This window comes from Oratosquilla oratoria, chromosome 3 (assembly GCF_046742065.1).
Source record: "Oratosquilla oratoria isolate Oo_2021 chromosome 3, ASM4674206v1, whole genome shotgun sequence".
Classification (NCBI taxonomy): domain Eukaryota; kingdom Metazoa; phylum Arthropoda; class Malacostraca; order Stomatopoda; family Squillidae; genus Oratosquilla; species Oratosquilla oratoria.
Window position 1 is genome coordinate 85,629,988 of NC_134779.1, and position 16,337 is coordinate 85,646,324.

The following is a 16,337-nucleotide window of genomic DNA, read 5'->3' on the forward strand; positions in this document are numbered from 1 at the left end:
GACAACACTGTATAGTACCAATCAATACAAGACTGAAAGGTGTGTATTTTAACCATACAAAATTTAACACACTGACAAGAGCTAAACTTGCAAATCTTAAATACATATATGTAAAATTCAATGATTATACAGGAAATAATTTTTTTTTATCATCTTTATTTATCTTATTTTATTTTATCTATGTTTATTTGAGTTCAGTATACTGTAAGTTATTGTACAATAATAAGATTATCTGTGACAGTATAAAATATTTTATTAGTTCATTCATCAGTTCGCAGCAGTGCATTGCTATTAAATCTAACTCTGTTCAGTTAATTTTATTGTAATATGTTTCTTAATTCAGTTAAATTAATGTTATTTTCATACTTTATGAATGCCCCTCTACATCCAATTCATAGTATTCTAATAATCCCAGTTCTATTCCAATTTGATTCTGTTGACCCAGCCCAATTGGCTGATTTCATTGAAAGACAAAAATTTTACTATGAGGCTTACTTGTCAAATACCACAGTTCAGTGAACAAATTCAAGGCATTACTATCTGTTAAGAATCCCATTGCAGGGCCTTGCTGCCCTCTCCACCTGATCACCTAACCCAGAAGAGTGTGGGAAGATCTTTAAGTGGAACTCAGATAAAGACCAAAGGAAAACCAACTGCTGTCTCACCCACCTTGTGATGCTTCCAGGGTTCAATTTCCATACAGAAGTTGATGCCAAGAGTGAGGCAGCAACTGAAACTGACAGTGTATTCAGTCAATGTCATACTTTTCTCCCACTAACAATGGCTTCATTCCTCTAGTGATAGTGCATGATGATGAAGGTGATTTCCAGAAGATCTTATTCATACATACAGTAGGTGGTGTTGGCCTAATGATCATCCTCTGGTGGGATTAGGAAGCAATATGGCTCAGCAGCTGCTTCCATGACTGAGCAGCCCTATTCAGGATCAACTGCTCATCATACATGGAGAAGGGGCTAGAAAAGATACTGTAACCATAGCCTCCCTAAACCTAACCTGGCTGGGGAACCACACCCTAACAAGATCACCCAAGTATGTCATGAATGATAGAAATAACTAAACAATAACAGGGAGGGAACAACAGCCCACCCAGAACCAAAATCACCCTGTTACATTCCCACCCTAGCCCACAATATTTACTTGTGAACAGAGTGAAGATGCCCCAAAACTTAATGACTTTCTATAGTGGTAACTCTGGAGAAATTGCCCACCTTCCCCATAGAGGGTAATAATTGCCATCATCAACATTATCAAGAAAAACAAGCACCACAATCAGTGACTGCAACTCCAATCCTACTCAGTGACATTGTATTCCATTGCCTACCCTACCTTATCAGCCACCAATTTGACCCATAGCAAGAGGAAGTGGACCCTAACTTGGACTACCCAACCCAAGATTTGGTCCTGAAATCCACCCCGTCTGGGATATTGGCTGCTTGTTATTGTGGCAAAGTAGCATGCAGTTGATACTTTAGGGTCTATATGGGGCGCCCCTACAGACCAGAGCCACACATCATTTTGTCTATGATAGAGGAAAACTCTGTTCATAGAGAAATGATGACACTTTTATACTATGACTGTCCCTCCGTTATGCTGTCCCCCAACCCCTTGTTGCTGCCCTGTACCATTTCTCTGAGTATTCTTTTTTCTGTGGTGGGGGAAAAGAACACTTGCCACCAAGTATTCCCACTTGGATAGTAAGAGACGAGAAGAAAGGGACGGGGATTGGGACTAGGCATCCTTCTCCTTGTAGCCCCACAGGGGACATTCCTAAAAGAAAAAGTAAAGGCATAAGAGGGTCTGGGAGTTTTCCGACCAGCACCCTAAGGTTTGGGTCTTTTAATGTGCGTGGATGTGGTACAGATGAGAGTAAAAGAGAAGAGATAGCTAATATGTTTGTGAGAGGAAAGATGGATGTGTTGGCTTTGAGTGAAATTAAGTTGAAAGGGAAAGGTGAGTGTAAGTTTGGGAGTGTAAGTGGGAGGTTATCAAGAGTGAAGAGAGGGCGAGGGAGGGAAGGGGTGGCTATTCTAGTAAGTGAAGAGATAGGTAAGCGTGTAGTGGAGTGGAAGGAGGTTTCCTCAAGGATAATGTGGATGAAGGTGAAACTGGGAAAGGAGATGTGGGTCTTTGTAAGTGCATATGGGCCTGGCAGTGAGAAGAGTGTAGAAGAAAGGGAGGCCTTTTGGATAGATCTAAATGAGTGCATAGAGGATTTAGGGAGAAATGTCAATGTAATAGTACTGGGAGACCTTAATGCTAGGGTAGGAAATGGTCCAATTGATGGAGTGGTTGGGAAATGTGGAGTCCCAGGAAAGAATCGTAGTGGAGAGTTGATTGTGGAAAGGTGTCTAGAAAGAGAGAGAGTTGTTGATAGCAAATACAGTGTTTTGGAAGAAAGTCAAGCATAAGTACACATGGGAGAGGGTGGTGGAGGGAAAGGTGGTAGATAGAGCTTTAATGGACTATGTAGTGGTAAATAGGATTATGATAGGAAGAGTTAGAGATGTACATGTGCTAAGGGGAGAGGGTGGGGGAATATCAGATCATTTTCTGGTGGAAGGTAAGTTGAGAGTGGAGGACAGATGGAGGAAGAGGAAAGAGACAAAAGATAGGGAGGTTCTTAAAGTAAACTCTTTGAATGAAAAGGAAAAGGAGAAGGAGTACAAAAAGAAGCTGAAGGAGGAGTGGGAGGGAGTGAAGGATAGAGTAGAGCTAGGATTGGAGGAGGAATGGGGATGGTTCAAGGAGGGTGTCACAAAGTGTGCAAAGATGGTGTGTGGAACAAGAAGGACAGAAGGAAATAGAAGGAAGGGTAGTGAATGGTGGGATAAGGAAACAAAGAAGGTTGTAGAAGAGGAGAAGTGAGCTTTCATAGATTGGTTACAAAATAGGACGAGAGAGTCATGTGAGAGGTACAAAGAAAAGAAAAGAGAAGTAAAGCAAAAGGTAAAGGAGGCAAAGAGGAGAGCAGATGTGAAATGGGGTAAGAGTATGACAGAAAATTTTGAAAGTAATAAAAAGATGTTTTGGAAAGAAATTAAGAGAGGAAGAGGAGGCAAATCAAGTAGAGAAGAAAAGGTAAAAGGTGCAGATGGAGAGATGATAATAGAAGAGAAGGCAGTAAGGGGAAGATGGGCAGAATATTTTAGGGAGTTGCTAAATGTGAAGGAGGATAGGGAGGGAAAGATAGGTGCAGTGGGAAATGCTAAGAAAATGACTGTGATGAGTGAGGAAAAGGGAGGAGAAATAAGGAAGGATGAAGTGAAGGCAGTTGTTAAGATGATGAAAGCAGGTAAGGCACCTGGTCTGGATGGATGCCATGCAGAATGTCTAAAAAAAAGGAGGTACAGTGATGGTTGACTGGCTGGTGAGGTTATTTAATGTTTGCTGGAGAGAGGGTAGAGTGCCAGAGGACTGGAGGAGTGCCTGTATAGTTCCTCTTTACAAGGGAAAAGGGGACAAGTGTGAATGTAGTAGTTTCAGAGGGATTAGCTTGTTAAGTGTAGTTGGGAAGGCTTATGGGAGGATCTTGATTGAGAGGATTAGGAGAGGAAGAGAGGGAGTAATTGGTGAAGAACAGTGTGGATTTAGGACAGGTAGAGGTTGTGTAGATCAAATTTTTGTGGTAAGACAGATATGTGAGAAAACTATAGGAAAAGGTAAGGATGTTTTTTGGACTTTTATGGATCTGGAAAAGGCTTATGATAGGGTAGACAGAGGGGCACTGTGGGAGGTTATGCAGATATACGGGATAGGAGGAAAGCTTCTGGGAGCTGTCAAGACTTTTTATGAGAGTAGTAGAGCTTGTGTCAGGATTAGAAATGGAGAGAGTGAGTGGTTTGAGGTAAAGGTGGGACTTTGTCAAGGATGCATTATGTTGCCCTGGCTGTTCAATTTATACATGGATGGGGTAGTGCGAGAGGTAAATGCAAGGGTAGTGGGTCAGGGATTGGAGATGATTAAAGAAAATGGAGAAAAGTGGGAGGTGAGCCAGCTGTTGTTTGCGGACGACACTGCGCTTGTGGCAGGATTGGAGGAGGGACTGAGGAAGCTGGTGACAGAGTTTGGGAGAGTATGTGATAGAAGAAAGCTAAAGATAAATGTGGGTAAAAGTAAGGTGATGAGATGTACAAGGGGTGAAAGTGGCAGTAGACTGGAAGTGAGCATTAAGGGAGAGCAACTGGAGGAAGTGGATAGTTTTAGATACTTGGGTGCAAATGTGGCAGGAAAAGGTGGAGTGAAGGTGGAGGTAGAATGTAGATTGAGAGAAGCGAGTAAATGCCTTGGTGGATTAAAGAGTGTAATGAGGAATAGACATTTGGGAATGGATGCTAAGAGGAGACTGTATGAAGGAGTGATTGTGCCAACAGCACTGTATGGGGCAGAAACATGGAACATGAGAGAGGAAGAGAGGAGTTTGAATGTGTTTGAGATGAGGTGTCTGAGAAGTATGATGGGGGTTACTAGGCTAGATAGAGTGAGAAATGAGGAGGTGAGGAGGAGAACAGGGGTGGAAAGGAAGTTGGGAGATAGGGTTGATGAAAGAGTGTTAGGATGGTTTGGACACATGGAAAGAATGAGTGAAGAAAAACTAGTAAAAGAGGTATGGAAGGCAGATGTAGAGGGAGTGAACATGAGGGGACGTCCTAGGATGAGGTGGATGGATGGGGTGAAGGGGGCTCTGGGGAAGAGAGGAATGTCTGTTGAGGAAGGACGGGAGAGGACAGAAGACAGGGGTGAATGGAGAATGATTGTATATGGATGATGTTGTGATCTATGAGGTGGAATGGGCAGGGTGATGGGGGGTGAGGTAGTATGTGTGAGCAAAATTTGACGCAGCCCGAAGGGATTTCTCCCTGTCTTCTCCTTTTATGCAATGGGGGGACGGAGAGGGGGGGTCACCAATTTAATGAAGCGGCCTTGCTGTGGATGTGCTGTGTCTTGCGACACTGCCTCTGACCCAGGGCAGTGGACAAGGTGCAGGGATGACCTGTCATCCAGGAGGTGCTAAGAAAAGAGGGAGGGTGGAGGGATGTGGAGTGTATTCAGGGATGGAATGTGTGGGAATGATTTTATGCCTTTTCCTTTTTGGCTACATCCCTTGTAAGGAGGAAAAAGCCTTGGTATATGTATGTATGAAATCCACAAACATTGAGTCACTAACAAAGAAATCTCCCATGAATGTATATGATAAATGTGAAGAAAAATGTGGAACCTCTGCAATATATGACCTCAAGGAATGACTAGTTTCTAGAAGTTATTAAAATAGAAATAGAATGAAGAACTCAAAGTGATAAAGTCAAAGCATTGACAACCCTGGCTGACACCCCAGTCCAAATGGGTCCAGTCCTATACTTAGAAGCTCCTGTAGTCAGAGGGCCCAATAGTCAGATGGCCCAGTAGTCAGAAAGCCCACTAGTCAGAAGGCCCGCTAGTCAGAAAATTAGTAAAATATGCATACATACATATACCAATGGCTTTTTCCCCCCTTACAAAGGAGGTATCCAAAAACAAAGACATAAAATCCACTCCCACTCATTCCATCCCCACATACTCCACTCCCGTTCACCAACCCTCCCTCCCTCTTTTCTTGGCTCCTCCTAGATGATGGGTCATCCCTGCATCTAGCCCACTGCCCTGGGTGAGAAGCAATGTAGCAAGGCACAGTACATCCACAGCAAGGCTGCTTCATCTAATGGGTGACCCCTCCTCTCAGTCCCCTCATGCAGAAAAAGAGAAAACAGGGAGAAATCCTTTCAGGCTGTATCAAAATATCATTCACACATACTCCCATCCCCAACCCATTTCCTTCCATGCATCACAGCATCATCCATACACAACCATTCTCCACTCACCCTTATCATCTGTCTTCTCCATTCCTTCCTCAACAGACATCCCCCCCTTTCCCAATGCCCCTGTTACCCCATCCATCCATCTCAACCTTGGTCGCCCTCTCATGTTCACTCCTTCCACCTCTGCCTTCCACACATCTTTTACTAATCTTTCTTCACTCATTCTTTCTATTTGTCCAAACCATTCCAATACTCTTTCATCAACATTATCTCCCAACTCCCTTTCCACCCCTGTTCTCCTCCTCACCTCCTCATTTCTCACTCTATTCAGCCTAGTAGTCCCTACCATACTTCTCACTCATTTCATTTCAAACACATTTAAACTCTTCCTCTCTTATGTTCCATGTTTCTCCCACATATAGTGCTGTTGGCACAGTCACTCTTTTATACTCCCCTTCCCGCAAAATACAACTAGGTAAATACAACTATGTAAATACAATCTCCTCTTAGCATCCATTCCCAAATGTCTATTTCTCATTACACTTTTTAATCTCCCAGGACATTTACTTGCTTCCTGCAATATACATTCTACCTCCACCTCCACTCCTCTCTTTCCCACCACATTTGCACCCAAGTACCTAAAGCTATCCACTTCTTCCAGTCTCTCTTCCTTAATACTCACTTCCAATTTGCTGCCACATTCTCACCTTGTACTTCTCATCACTTTTACCCACATTTATCTTCAACTTCCTTCATTCATACACCTTGACAAACTCTGTCACTTCATTAATCCCTCCTCTGATCCTGCCACAAGTGCAGTGTCATCAGCAAACAACAGCTGGCATATTTCCCATTTTTCTCCATTTTCTTTAACCATCTCCAATCACCGACCTACTAACTTTGCATTTACCTCTCACACCACCCCATCCATGTATAAATTGAACAGCCAAAGTGACATAACACATTCCTGACAAAGTCCCACCTTTACCTCAAACCACTCACTCTCTCCATTTCTAATTCTAATACAGGCTCCACTACTCTTGTAAAAACTCTTGACTGCTCATAAAAGCTTTCCTTCTATCCCATATGTCTGCAATACCTCCCACAGTGCCTTTCTCTCTACCCTGTCATAATCCTTTTCCAAATCCATAAAGACCCAAAAGACATCCTTACCTTTTCCTAAAGCTTTCTCACATATCTGTTTTACTACAAAAATCTTATCCATGCAACTCCTGCCTGTCCTAAACCCACACTGTTTCTCACCAATTACTCCCTCTGTTACTCTCCTAATCCTCTCAATCAAAACTTCTCACCTACACTCAACAAACTATTCCTCTGAAACTACTACACTCATACTTGTCCATGTTTCCCTTGTAAAAAAGTGGAACTATCCAGACACTCCTCCAGTCCTCTGGCAATCTATCCTCTTTTAGACAAATATTAAACAACTTCACCAGTCAGTACACCATCACTGTACCTCCCTTTTTTAGACACTGCATGACACCCTTCCAACCCAGGTGCCTTACATGCTCTCATCATTTTAATAACTGCTTGCACCTCAGCTTTCCTTATTTCTCCTCCATTTTTCTCATTCAATACTGTCATTTTCTTAGTGCTTCCCACTGCATCGACCTTTCCCTCCCTATCCTCTTTCATATATAGCGACACCCTAAAATACTCTGCCCATTTTCTTCTTACTGCCTTCTCTTCCATTATCATCTCTCCATTAGCGCCTTTTACCTTTTCTTCTCTACTTTATTTGGCTCCTCTTCCTCTCTTAATTTCCTTCCAAAAGATCTTTTTATTACTTTCACAATTTTCAATTTTTCAAAATATACTGTAGCCCAAATTTTTTTTGGCTGAGTAAATTTTTCACTGTCTCAGTCCTAGGAGAAAGGTAGTTGAGCATGTTGAAATTTCAAGCAGAATATGGATGTTTTTTTTTTACTTTATTGAACCATTTTCTATATATGAATATAAAGTACTAGCTAATTATAAACCCTGAACACCATTTGAAATATAAAATATAATACTTCATATGAATATACTTAAAGAATATACTAAATACAATATATAGAATATACTTCATAAAATATACTAACTTAACCTAGCCTAACCTAAAGTTTTGCAAATTGCAGCAGTCCTTTTCATCTAAATGGTACCATAACAAACAGTGAAAAAATAAATGTGACTACTGGGGCTTCTGACTACTGGGCCTTCTGACTACTGAGCTTTCTGACTACTGGGCCTTCTGACTAGAGGTCCTTCTGAGTATAGGATGGACCCCATCCAAACAACACTACTTAGAACCTTTAACACTAGTGTGGTGATTCTCCACATTCCACCTTTATGATACCACAAAGAAGAAGAAATAATGAGTGAAGAAAACCATAAAAGATCAATACCCTTACACTAATAGTGACCTTCAGTCAACCACAACTTCCAAACTACTTAATCTTCGGTTACTTGAAATATGAAGTGAAGAAGTACTATCCATATCCACACTGTTGGTTCAGTTGCCAACACTTTAGACTCATTAGACAGAAATGTTGCAGCTTAGATGTATGTGCACATTTCTGAGCCCCAACATTTGACAAAGTCATTGTAAACTATCTCCTTTAGCAACTTGAATGCTCTAATCTATTGCCTCTTTCTCTTTAATCTTTCAAAGTTAGCAAGCACTGGGTCTACCAACTTTGAAAGCTGATTACAGTATTCGTCACTAAAGGAGACAGACTACATTAGCAGAAGAGATCTCTTGATTAGGGATAGGAAAGCTTTAAGAGGTCATGAAAATAAATTAAGAAAGACTACATGGCTAAAGATGTGAAGAAATATTTTTTCATATAGATGCATAAATACTTGAAATAGTTTAGGTGACCCCAGGCTGGAATAATACATGAATTTAAATCTAAATATGAGAAATGGAAATTAAGGATATAAACCAAGTTGGAACTGTTCATGAATTTAAGGCTAGGTGTGGAGAGTAGGAGACAGGACCTCACAAGTATTGCCCCTTTCCTGTATATTACAATTAGGTAAATACATATGGTACTCCATACTCAAACCCAACCAAATGTACAAACTTGAACCAAAATCATCCAGGATCATCCTTGGGCTGTACAGTGTACTAATTTGAAAAAAGAAGTCTTCTGTCTCAGAGACTCAGAACTCATCAATTTTAGACAAGCCCAAGGATGAATATGATGCAGAATGATCAGACCTGGACTCACATATGCAGAAGCATTATGATCTGTCTGATAAACCCTCCCCTCCCCAATAGTTCTGCCCAGCCACACAAAGAGAGACCAACAATATAGTACAGGAACTCCCAACACAACTTATTACATCTCTTTTACTTGTTCCACTGGAACCCCGAACTCATCCCCTCACCCTCTCTCCACCTGGATTACAAGAACCTTGTATACAACCACCATTTTCAGTTCACCACACCGCCAACCCACAAGCCCACCTACCTTTCCCCTCACTCACTGTAGCATCAACAGGTCTACTGCCCCAAGGAAAGACTCAGCTCTCCAGAAGAAACAATTGATATATTGGAGTACATAAATTTCATTACACTAGTAAACTCCCCACCCCAGAAGCACCATCAAAATATCCTCTCCAGACAACTGAGATCACTCCATCTATACTTATTGGAGTACATGCAGCTTTGAAACTGGAGGTACATGCAAAAATTCACTCTACTCCAATACCAGCTACAATATAAAAAAGTAGGCAGATTGAAAAGTGATTTAAAATTTATTGTAACCTCTTCTCACCTAAATTAAACTACCTAATGAGTTTGGGTTGCATTAGATCACACTATGGTAAGTTAGGTTTGTTTACTTGCTCTTACATACTCATGTGCCTTCCACAAAGCCTCTCCACCCCTATCACTCCATCACCATCTTTTGCAGGGTTGTTCTGGGTGGCTAAAGAAACTCAGGAGGCACAGTTCAAATTTATAGAATTGAAAAAAAATATATAATATATGGCACGACACAATGGACAAGCATGCGGTAGGCGTGAACGTGATTCGTCGACTGCCTTCTGACGCCACTCATTCAGGGTTGCCAGATTACTCAAGTCATGTTGCGCACAGCATTTGCTACACATCTTAATAAACAGCTCACTCAAAGAAGGAAAGATACCCGAGGACTGGAAAAACGCTAACATTGTACCAATATACAAAGGAGGAAACAAGGAAGAACCCACCAACTATAGGCCAGTATCACTAACAAGCACCATAGCCAAAATTTGTGAGAAAATAATCAAGAATAGATGGGTAAAACATCTGGAAGACAATGACATATTAAACCCAAGACAATTCGGATTCAGACAAGGAAGATCATGCTCCACAAACTTAATATGCTTCTACTCAAGACTAATAGACATAGTGCAAGAAAGAAATGGATGGGCTGATTGTGCATTCCTAGACTTGCAAAAAGCCTTTGATAAAGTACCACACAGAAAACTACTAAAAAAACTGGAACACATAGGAGGAATACAAGGGAACCTACTAAAATGGATAGAGGACTTTCTGACTGGTAGAAAGATGAGAGTAGTGCTCAGAGAAAAATATTCAGATTGGAAAGAGGTGATCAGTGGAGTACCGCAAGGATCTGTGCTGGCACCAATAATGTTTGCTACCTATATGAATGACATGGATGAGGACGTGAACTGCTACATGAGCTTCTTTGCCGATGACACCAAACTGCTAAGGAAAATAGAAACTGATGAGGACTGTGAAGCACTGCAAGAAGACCTAAATAGGGTATGGAACTGAAGTCAGAAATGGGAAGTGGACTTTAATACTAAGAAGTGTAGCATAATGGAGTTTGGAAAAAGCAAAAACAGAATATCAGGAAAATATACAATTGGAACCAAAGAAGTAAAGAAAGTAGGATCCGAAAAAGATTTGGGAGTAATTATCACGAACGACTTGTCCTATGATATACAGATTAACAAAATTGTCGGGGAGACTTACAACTTGCTAAGATCAATAAAAGTGGCGTTTACATACTTGGACGAAGACATGATGAAAAAAATATTGGTTACATTGATAAGGCCTAGATTAGAGTATGCGGCAACATTGTGGTCCCCCAGTACCAAAAAGAATATAAAGAAAATAGAAAGAATCCAAAGAGCAGCTACAAAAATGGCACCTGCACTTGCAAACCTATCATACGAGGAGAGATTGGCTAAACTGGAGTTACCGACACTGGAGCAAAGAAGAGAGAGAGGTGACCTATTGACCATCTACAGAATCATGAGAGGCACAGAGGTACTCGATAGAGAGAACTTACTTAACTGGGACAAAAGAAACACAAGAGGACATGGAAAGAAAATAAAAAAACAGCTATAGAAGAGAACTGAAGAAAAACAGTTTTCCTCATAGAGTTTTGGACACTTGGAACAAACTGGACAATGAAATAGTATGCGCAAAAACCATTCATGAGTTTAAAAACAAACTAGACACTGCGAGATACAAAGGCGGGACATCACGAGCATAGCTCCCCTTCCCGCAAAATACAACTAGGTAAATCTAACACAAATCTTACACACAATATAAATACACTTAATACACAATACAATTATTACAATAAATACTGAAATAATACAATGTATGTATTATACACCATGCCAACACAGGGTTTTCAGTGTGTTGTTGCAGATCTTGAGCATTAATATCATTCCACCTGTTTTGAGTCCCAATGGCTAGGTTCCATTTGCTCTCCTATTCATCACCTGCAGGGGATTCCTGTATGTTCTATCCTTGCACACTGTTTAACCCATCTAAGCCTTCTAGAGGTCACCACATCTTGCATTAAGGGCTGCTTTATGACCTCTCTGATCTCCTGATTGTATTTCACCTACAACAAGCTTCATCATCATACACTGGTCCATTTTTTTTCTCTCCCTTATGGAAACTTTTGCATTTTTTCTGCTAGAAGCAAGACTCTAGCAATAGGCAAATTCCTGAAATTATTTACAGTTGTGTAACCATTTATCTTACATTGGTTAACATTTATTTCAAACAACAATGCAAAGTCTTCTAAGTGACTTTCAATCAATATGTTGCCCCTAGTCTCTCTTGCAGAATACCCTTCTAAGTGACCAAGGAAATAATTCAAATACATTTTGGGAACTGTATCAGACATATGTTATGATTTTATGGGATTTTTGGGTGATAGGAGTGGAATGGATGACTAACATGGTAATGTACTTGTTAAATTCTATTTATTGCTAAATACTGTACATGTTTGAAATATTGGATGATATCCAGGATCGTGTAGAAAAATGTGTTTTTTCTTCTTTTTCAGTTATCATCCATTTTGTGAGGTGGCTGAGTGCCTTTGTCAAAACTTGGAGATTTAAGATTACATACCCTTACTGCCATCATGTGTTAACTCCCTAGCAGATTCTAAATACCATCTACCTAGTTTTTTCACCTTAAAACACTGACACTAGTTCACTGGGTTATGTTCCCAAAACAATTTTTACTTTAGAGTCATGTATTGTCTGAGTTTCCACTGATATGACTGTTGTAGTTGAATAATGAATTTTCCATCTTTTGTAATTCTGCCTTTTCTCCACAGTTGCAGCAGCATGGCGAGAACCAATTCCTGGCTGGGTGGACAATCTCAATGGACCCACAGGATTAATTGTAGGGGCAGGCAAGGGCATGCTAAGGACTCTGCACTGTATTGGTGACCTCGTGGCTGACCTTATTCCTGTTGACATTCCCATCAACCTTATGATTGTTGCAGCATGGTACACTGGAACACACAGGTTGGTTTATTATCCCATTCACACAGGTCATCTACAGGTATTTTATTTTTGTTTAAGTATATATTAATTTTTTACCCCTCTTTAAGTATACAGATTATATGACAGGCCCCAAAATTCAATAACTCACTAGGCTCCCCCAGACATCATCCTGACTAAGAAATCACTCCCTCAAGAAGTAAGAACCACACTGGTTTGACTATGTGGCACCATCCCTCATTAAAAGAGTACCAACTTGGAATTGGTCTGACTACAGACTCCAACTAGATACAGCCACCACACTGAAGACACTGAACACTTAATTCTACACTGTCTACTCCTACCATAGGTATATAATCTAGATTAGCAATACTGTGAGGGGCCAGGCCAAAAATAAAAGTGATGGGGAGGGGGGCATGCACTTCTCCCCCAGGAGTGTTATTGGCACTACAGTACTTTGTAATTCCTTTCATTCATTTCAGTATGGTAGCTGGATGGACACATAAGTTTCACAAGCATTCACAAGCTGAATACAAGTTGTTAAACAGTTGAATATAGTTATGGGAAAAGATGCACATTGATCACATATGGCTCTAGAAGTGTTGTCCAAAACTGGAAGGTGTGGAGCCAGAATTTAAACCCGTGCCACATTGGTATTCTATCAGCTGAGCTAAAGACCAATTTGTCAGTACTGATCTGGGTGGTTATAGAGGTGGTACTATGTCTACTGATATGAAACAACACCTCTTGCCCCATGTATGGTTAGTGTGTGTTTTTTGTTGCTAGTGTGTTTAGTTAAGTAACAACTTATATTCAGTTTGTATTCAACTTGGAAACATTTGTGAAGCTTGTGGCCTGAACTGGAAGGAATTGCGAGGGGCAGGCCCCAATACCCCTTCCCCCAAAATCTGCCAGTGACTATCACCATAGCCAGATAACAACACAAAATATTTTCTTTGAGTGATGTATAGGTCAAACCAGTGGCCATGGCTAATTACATGGAGGCTGTGGATTTCCTGTAGGAGAGACCTGGAGGCAGCACATTAATTGATGTATTCAGTAAACCTTTAGACCATTTATAACAACAGCTATAGAATGGTCAGAAAGAAAATAAGAAATGAAGGAGTAGAGTGATAAATACTGTGAGGATAGCTTAAAAATCAAAACCAAGAGTTTGAAACTTTATTCCAATCCAGATGCTTTGGCCTCTTGGGCCTTCTTCAGTGGAATAAACAGTAAAAGTTCAATTCATCAATGACTCTCATCCAGCAGGCTCACCTCCTAGTGTGTAGTTTGATTGGTCTTTTGTCTCTGCCACCTTACAGACCATACAAAACAAAACCCTCAAGACAATTACAGCTGCACAAATACAACAACTACAGACCATTTACACCATGAAATGAAAGTCCTCAAAGCCAAGGATCACCTTGACATGCCCCAACCTCCACAAACACAGCACACCCACTACAAGAATCATCAAGAATAGATGGGTAAAACATTTGGAAGACAACAACATATTAAACCCAAGACAATTCGTGTTCAGACAAGGATGATCATGCACCACAAACTTAATATGCTTCTACTCAAGGCTAATAGACATAGTGCAAGAAAGAAATGGATGGGCTGATTGTGCATTCCTAGACTTGCAAAAAGCCTTTGACAAAGTACCGCACAGAAAATTACTAAAAAAACTGGAACACATAGGAGGAATACAAGGGAACCTACTAAAATGGATGGAGGACTTCCTGACTGGTAGAAAGATGAGAGTAGTGCTCAGAGAAAAATATTCAGATTGGAAAGAGGTGATCAGTGGAGTACTGCAAGGATCTGTACTGGCACCAATAATGTTTGCTATCTATATGAATGACATGGATGAGGATGTGAACTGTTACATGAGCTTCTTTGCTGACGACGCCAAACTGTTAAGGAAAGTAGAAACTGATAAGGACTGTGAAGCACTGCAAGAAGACCTGAATAGGGTATGGAACTGAAGTCAGAAATGGGAAGTGGACTTTAATACTAAGAAGTGTAGCATAATGGAGTTTGGAAAAAGCAAAAACAGAATATCAGGAAAATATACAATTGGAACCAAGGAAGTAAAGAAAGTAGGATCTGAAAAAGATTTGGGAATAATCATCACGAACGACTTGTCCTATGATAAACAGATTAACAAAATTGTCGGGGAGACTTACAACTTGCTAAGATCAATAAAAGTGGCATTTGCATACTTGGACGAAGACATGATAAAAAAAAATATTGGTTACATTGATAAGGCCTAGACTAGAGTATGTGGTGACATTGTGGTCCCCCAGTACCAACCCAGTACCAAAAAGAATATAAAGAAAATAGAAAGAATCCAAAGAGGAGCTACAAAAATGGCACCTGCACTTGCAAACCTATCATACAAGGAGAGATTGGCTAAACTGGAGTTACCGACACTGGAACAAAGAAGAGAGAGAGGTGACCTACTGACCATCTACAGAATCATGAAAGGCACAGAGATACTTGACAGAGAGGACTTACTTAACTGGGACAAGAGAAACACAAGAGGACATAGAAAGAAAATAAAAAAACATAGCTATAGAAGAGAACTGAAGAAAAACAGTTTTCCACATAGAGTTTTGGACACTTGGAACAAACTGGATAATGAAATAGTATGTGCCAAAACCATTCATGAGTTTAAAAGCAAACTAGACACTGCAAGATACAATGGCGGGACACCACGAGCATAGCTCCCCTTCCCACAAAATACAACTAGGTAAATACACATAGAACACCCACACATGCTAAGAAACATCAAAACAACACCCAAATACCTGTACCACACACAAATACTCTCTTCTCTTCCTCCACAACCACCAGACACCAGTCTCCAGAAGCATATCCATAATCATATCACTCACTGCTCCATTAACAGACTGAAAGACAATATATTGCTGCATACCAGAATCCCTGATATCTATTTCTCAGAATCCTCTCTCCCCCAAAAGGACAGAGTCAACCTGGCCAGACTGTGATGTGGCCACCATCCAGCCCTTCTAAGCTATCAGAAGAGGCTGGATGACAGCATTGCAGACAGCTGCCCAGGATGTCACACTTCACCCCATACTATATAACACATTATGGAAGACTGCATTGTACACAATCATGCACACCAACAACACAATATACACTCTATAAAGGACTTGTAGCAAAACCCCATTCCAGTTATGGGATTCCTCAGTGAGATGGGATTACTTGTTCAGATAGTCTAGGGAATGACAACAACAACAGCAATAACAGGCTGCACCAAAACATCTACAATCAGAAACCTAAACTGTTTCCATAGAGAAGGAACCCTTGAATGCTACACCCCTCATATCACATCACACAAACATAAAGACAGTGCCATCAGTATTGTACTCAGACATATACAACAGCCTATTTTAAGCACTTCACAATGAATCCAAACACCCAAACTAAGGTACATACACTATTCAGTATTCAGTATTCCACTAAACTCCTTCAGAAACCAATTCAACAGAGGAATTACTCCCAAGACAAACAAAACTGACTCTGGAGTACATGCATTCAGGTCACAGAATTGGCTTAGCAACAGACACTAAATGTCCAAGATGCAACTACCACATAAAAGACCCAAAACAAAACTTTGCTGTCCTTTACTCACTCCAGAGAGCAACACAGTCTCTTCACTGAGTGACTTATGGGCCAAACCAGTGACTGTGGCTAGTTTCCTGGGAGTTGTGGGCCTCT

The 16,337-nt window shown here is 40.7% G+C and overlaps 1 protein-coding gene across 5 annotated transcripts in view; it reads left to right on the forward strand.

Annotated features, from left to right (window-relative positions):
- Positions 1 to 16,337, forward strand: part of LOC143024170 (putative fatty acyl-CoA reductase CG5065) — a 510,045-nt gene that overhangs the window by 345,388 nt on the left and 148,320 nt on the right. For all 5 annotated transcript variants that reach the window (XM_076182987.1, XM_076182982.1, XM_076182983.1 and 2 more), the window contains one exon: positions 12,416 to 12,608. In XM_076182987.1, coding sequence (XP_076039102.1) covers positions 12,416 to 12,608 — 193 coding nt within the window. The remainder of the gene's footprint in view (positions 1 to 12,415; positions 12,609 to 16,337) is intronic.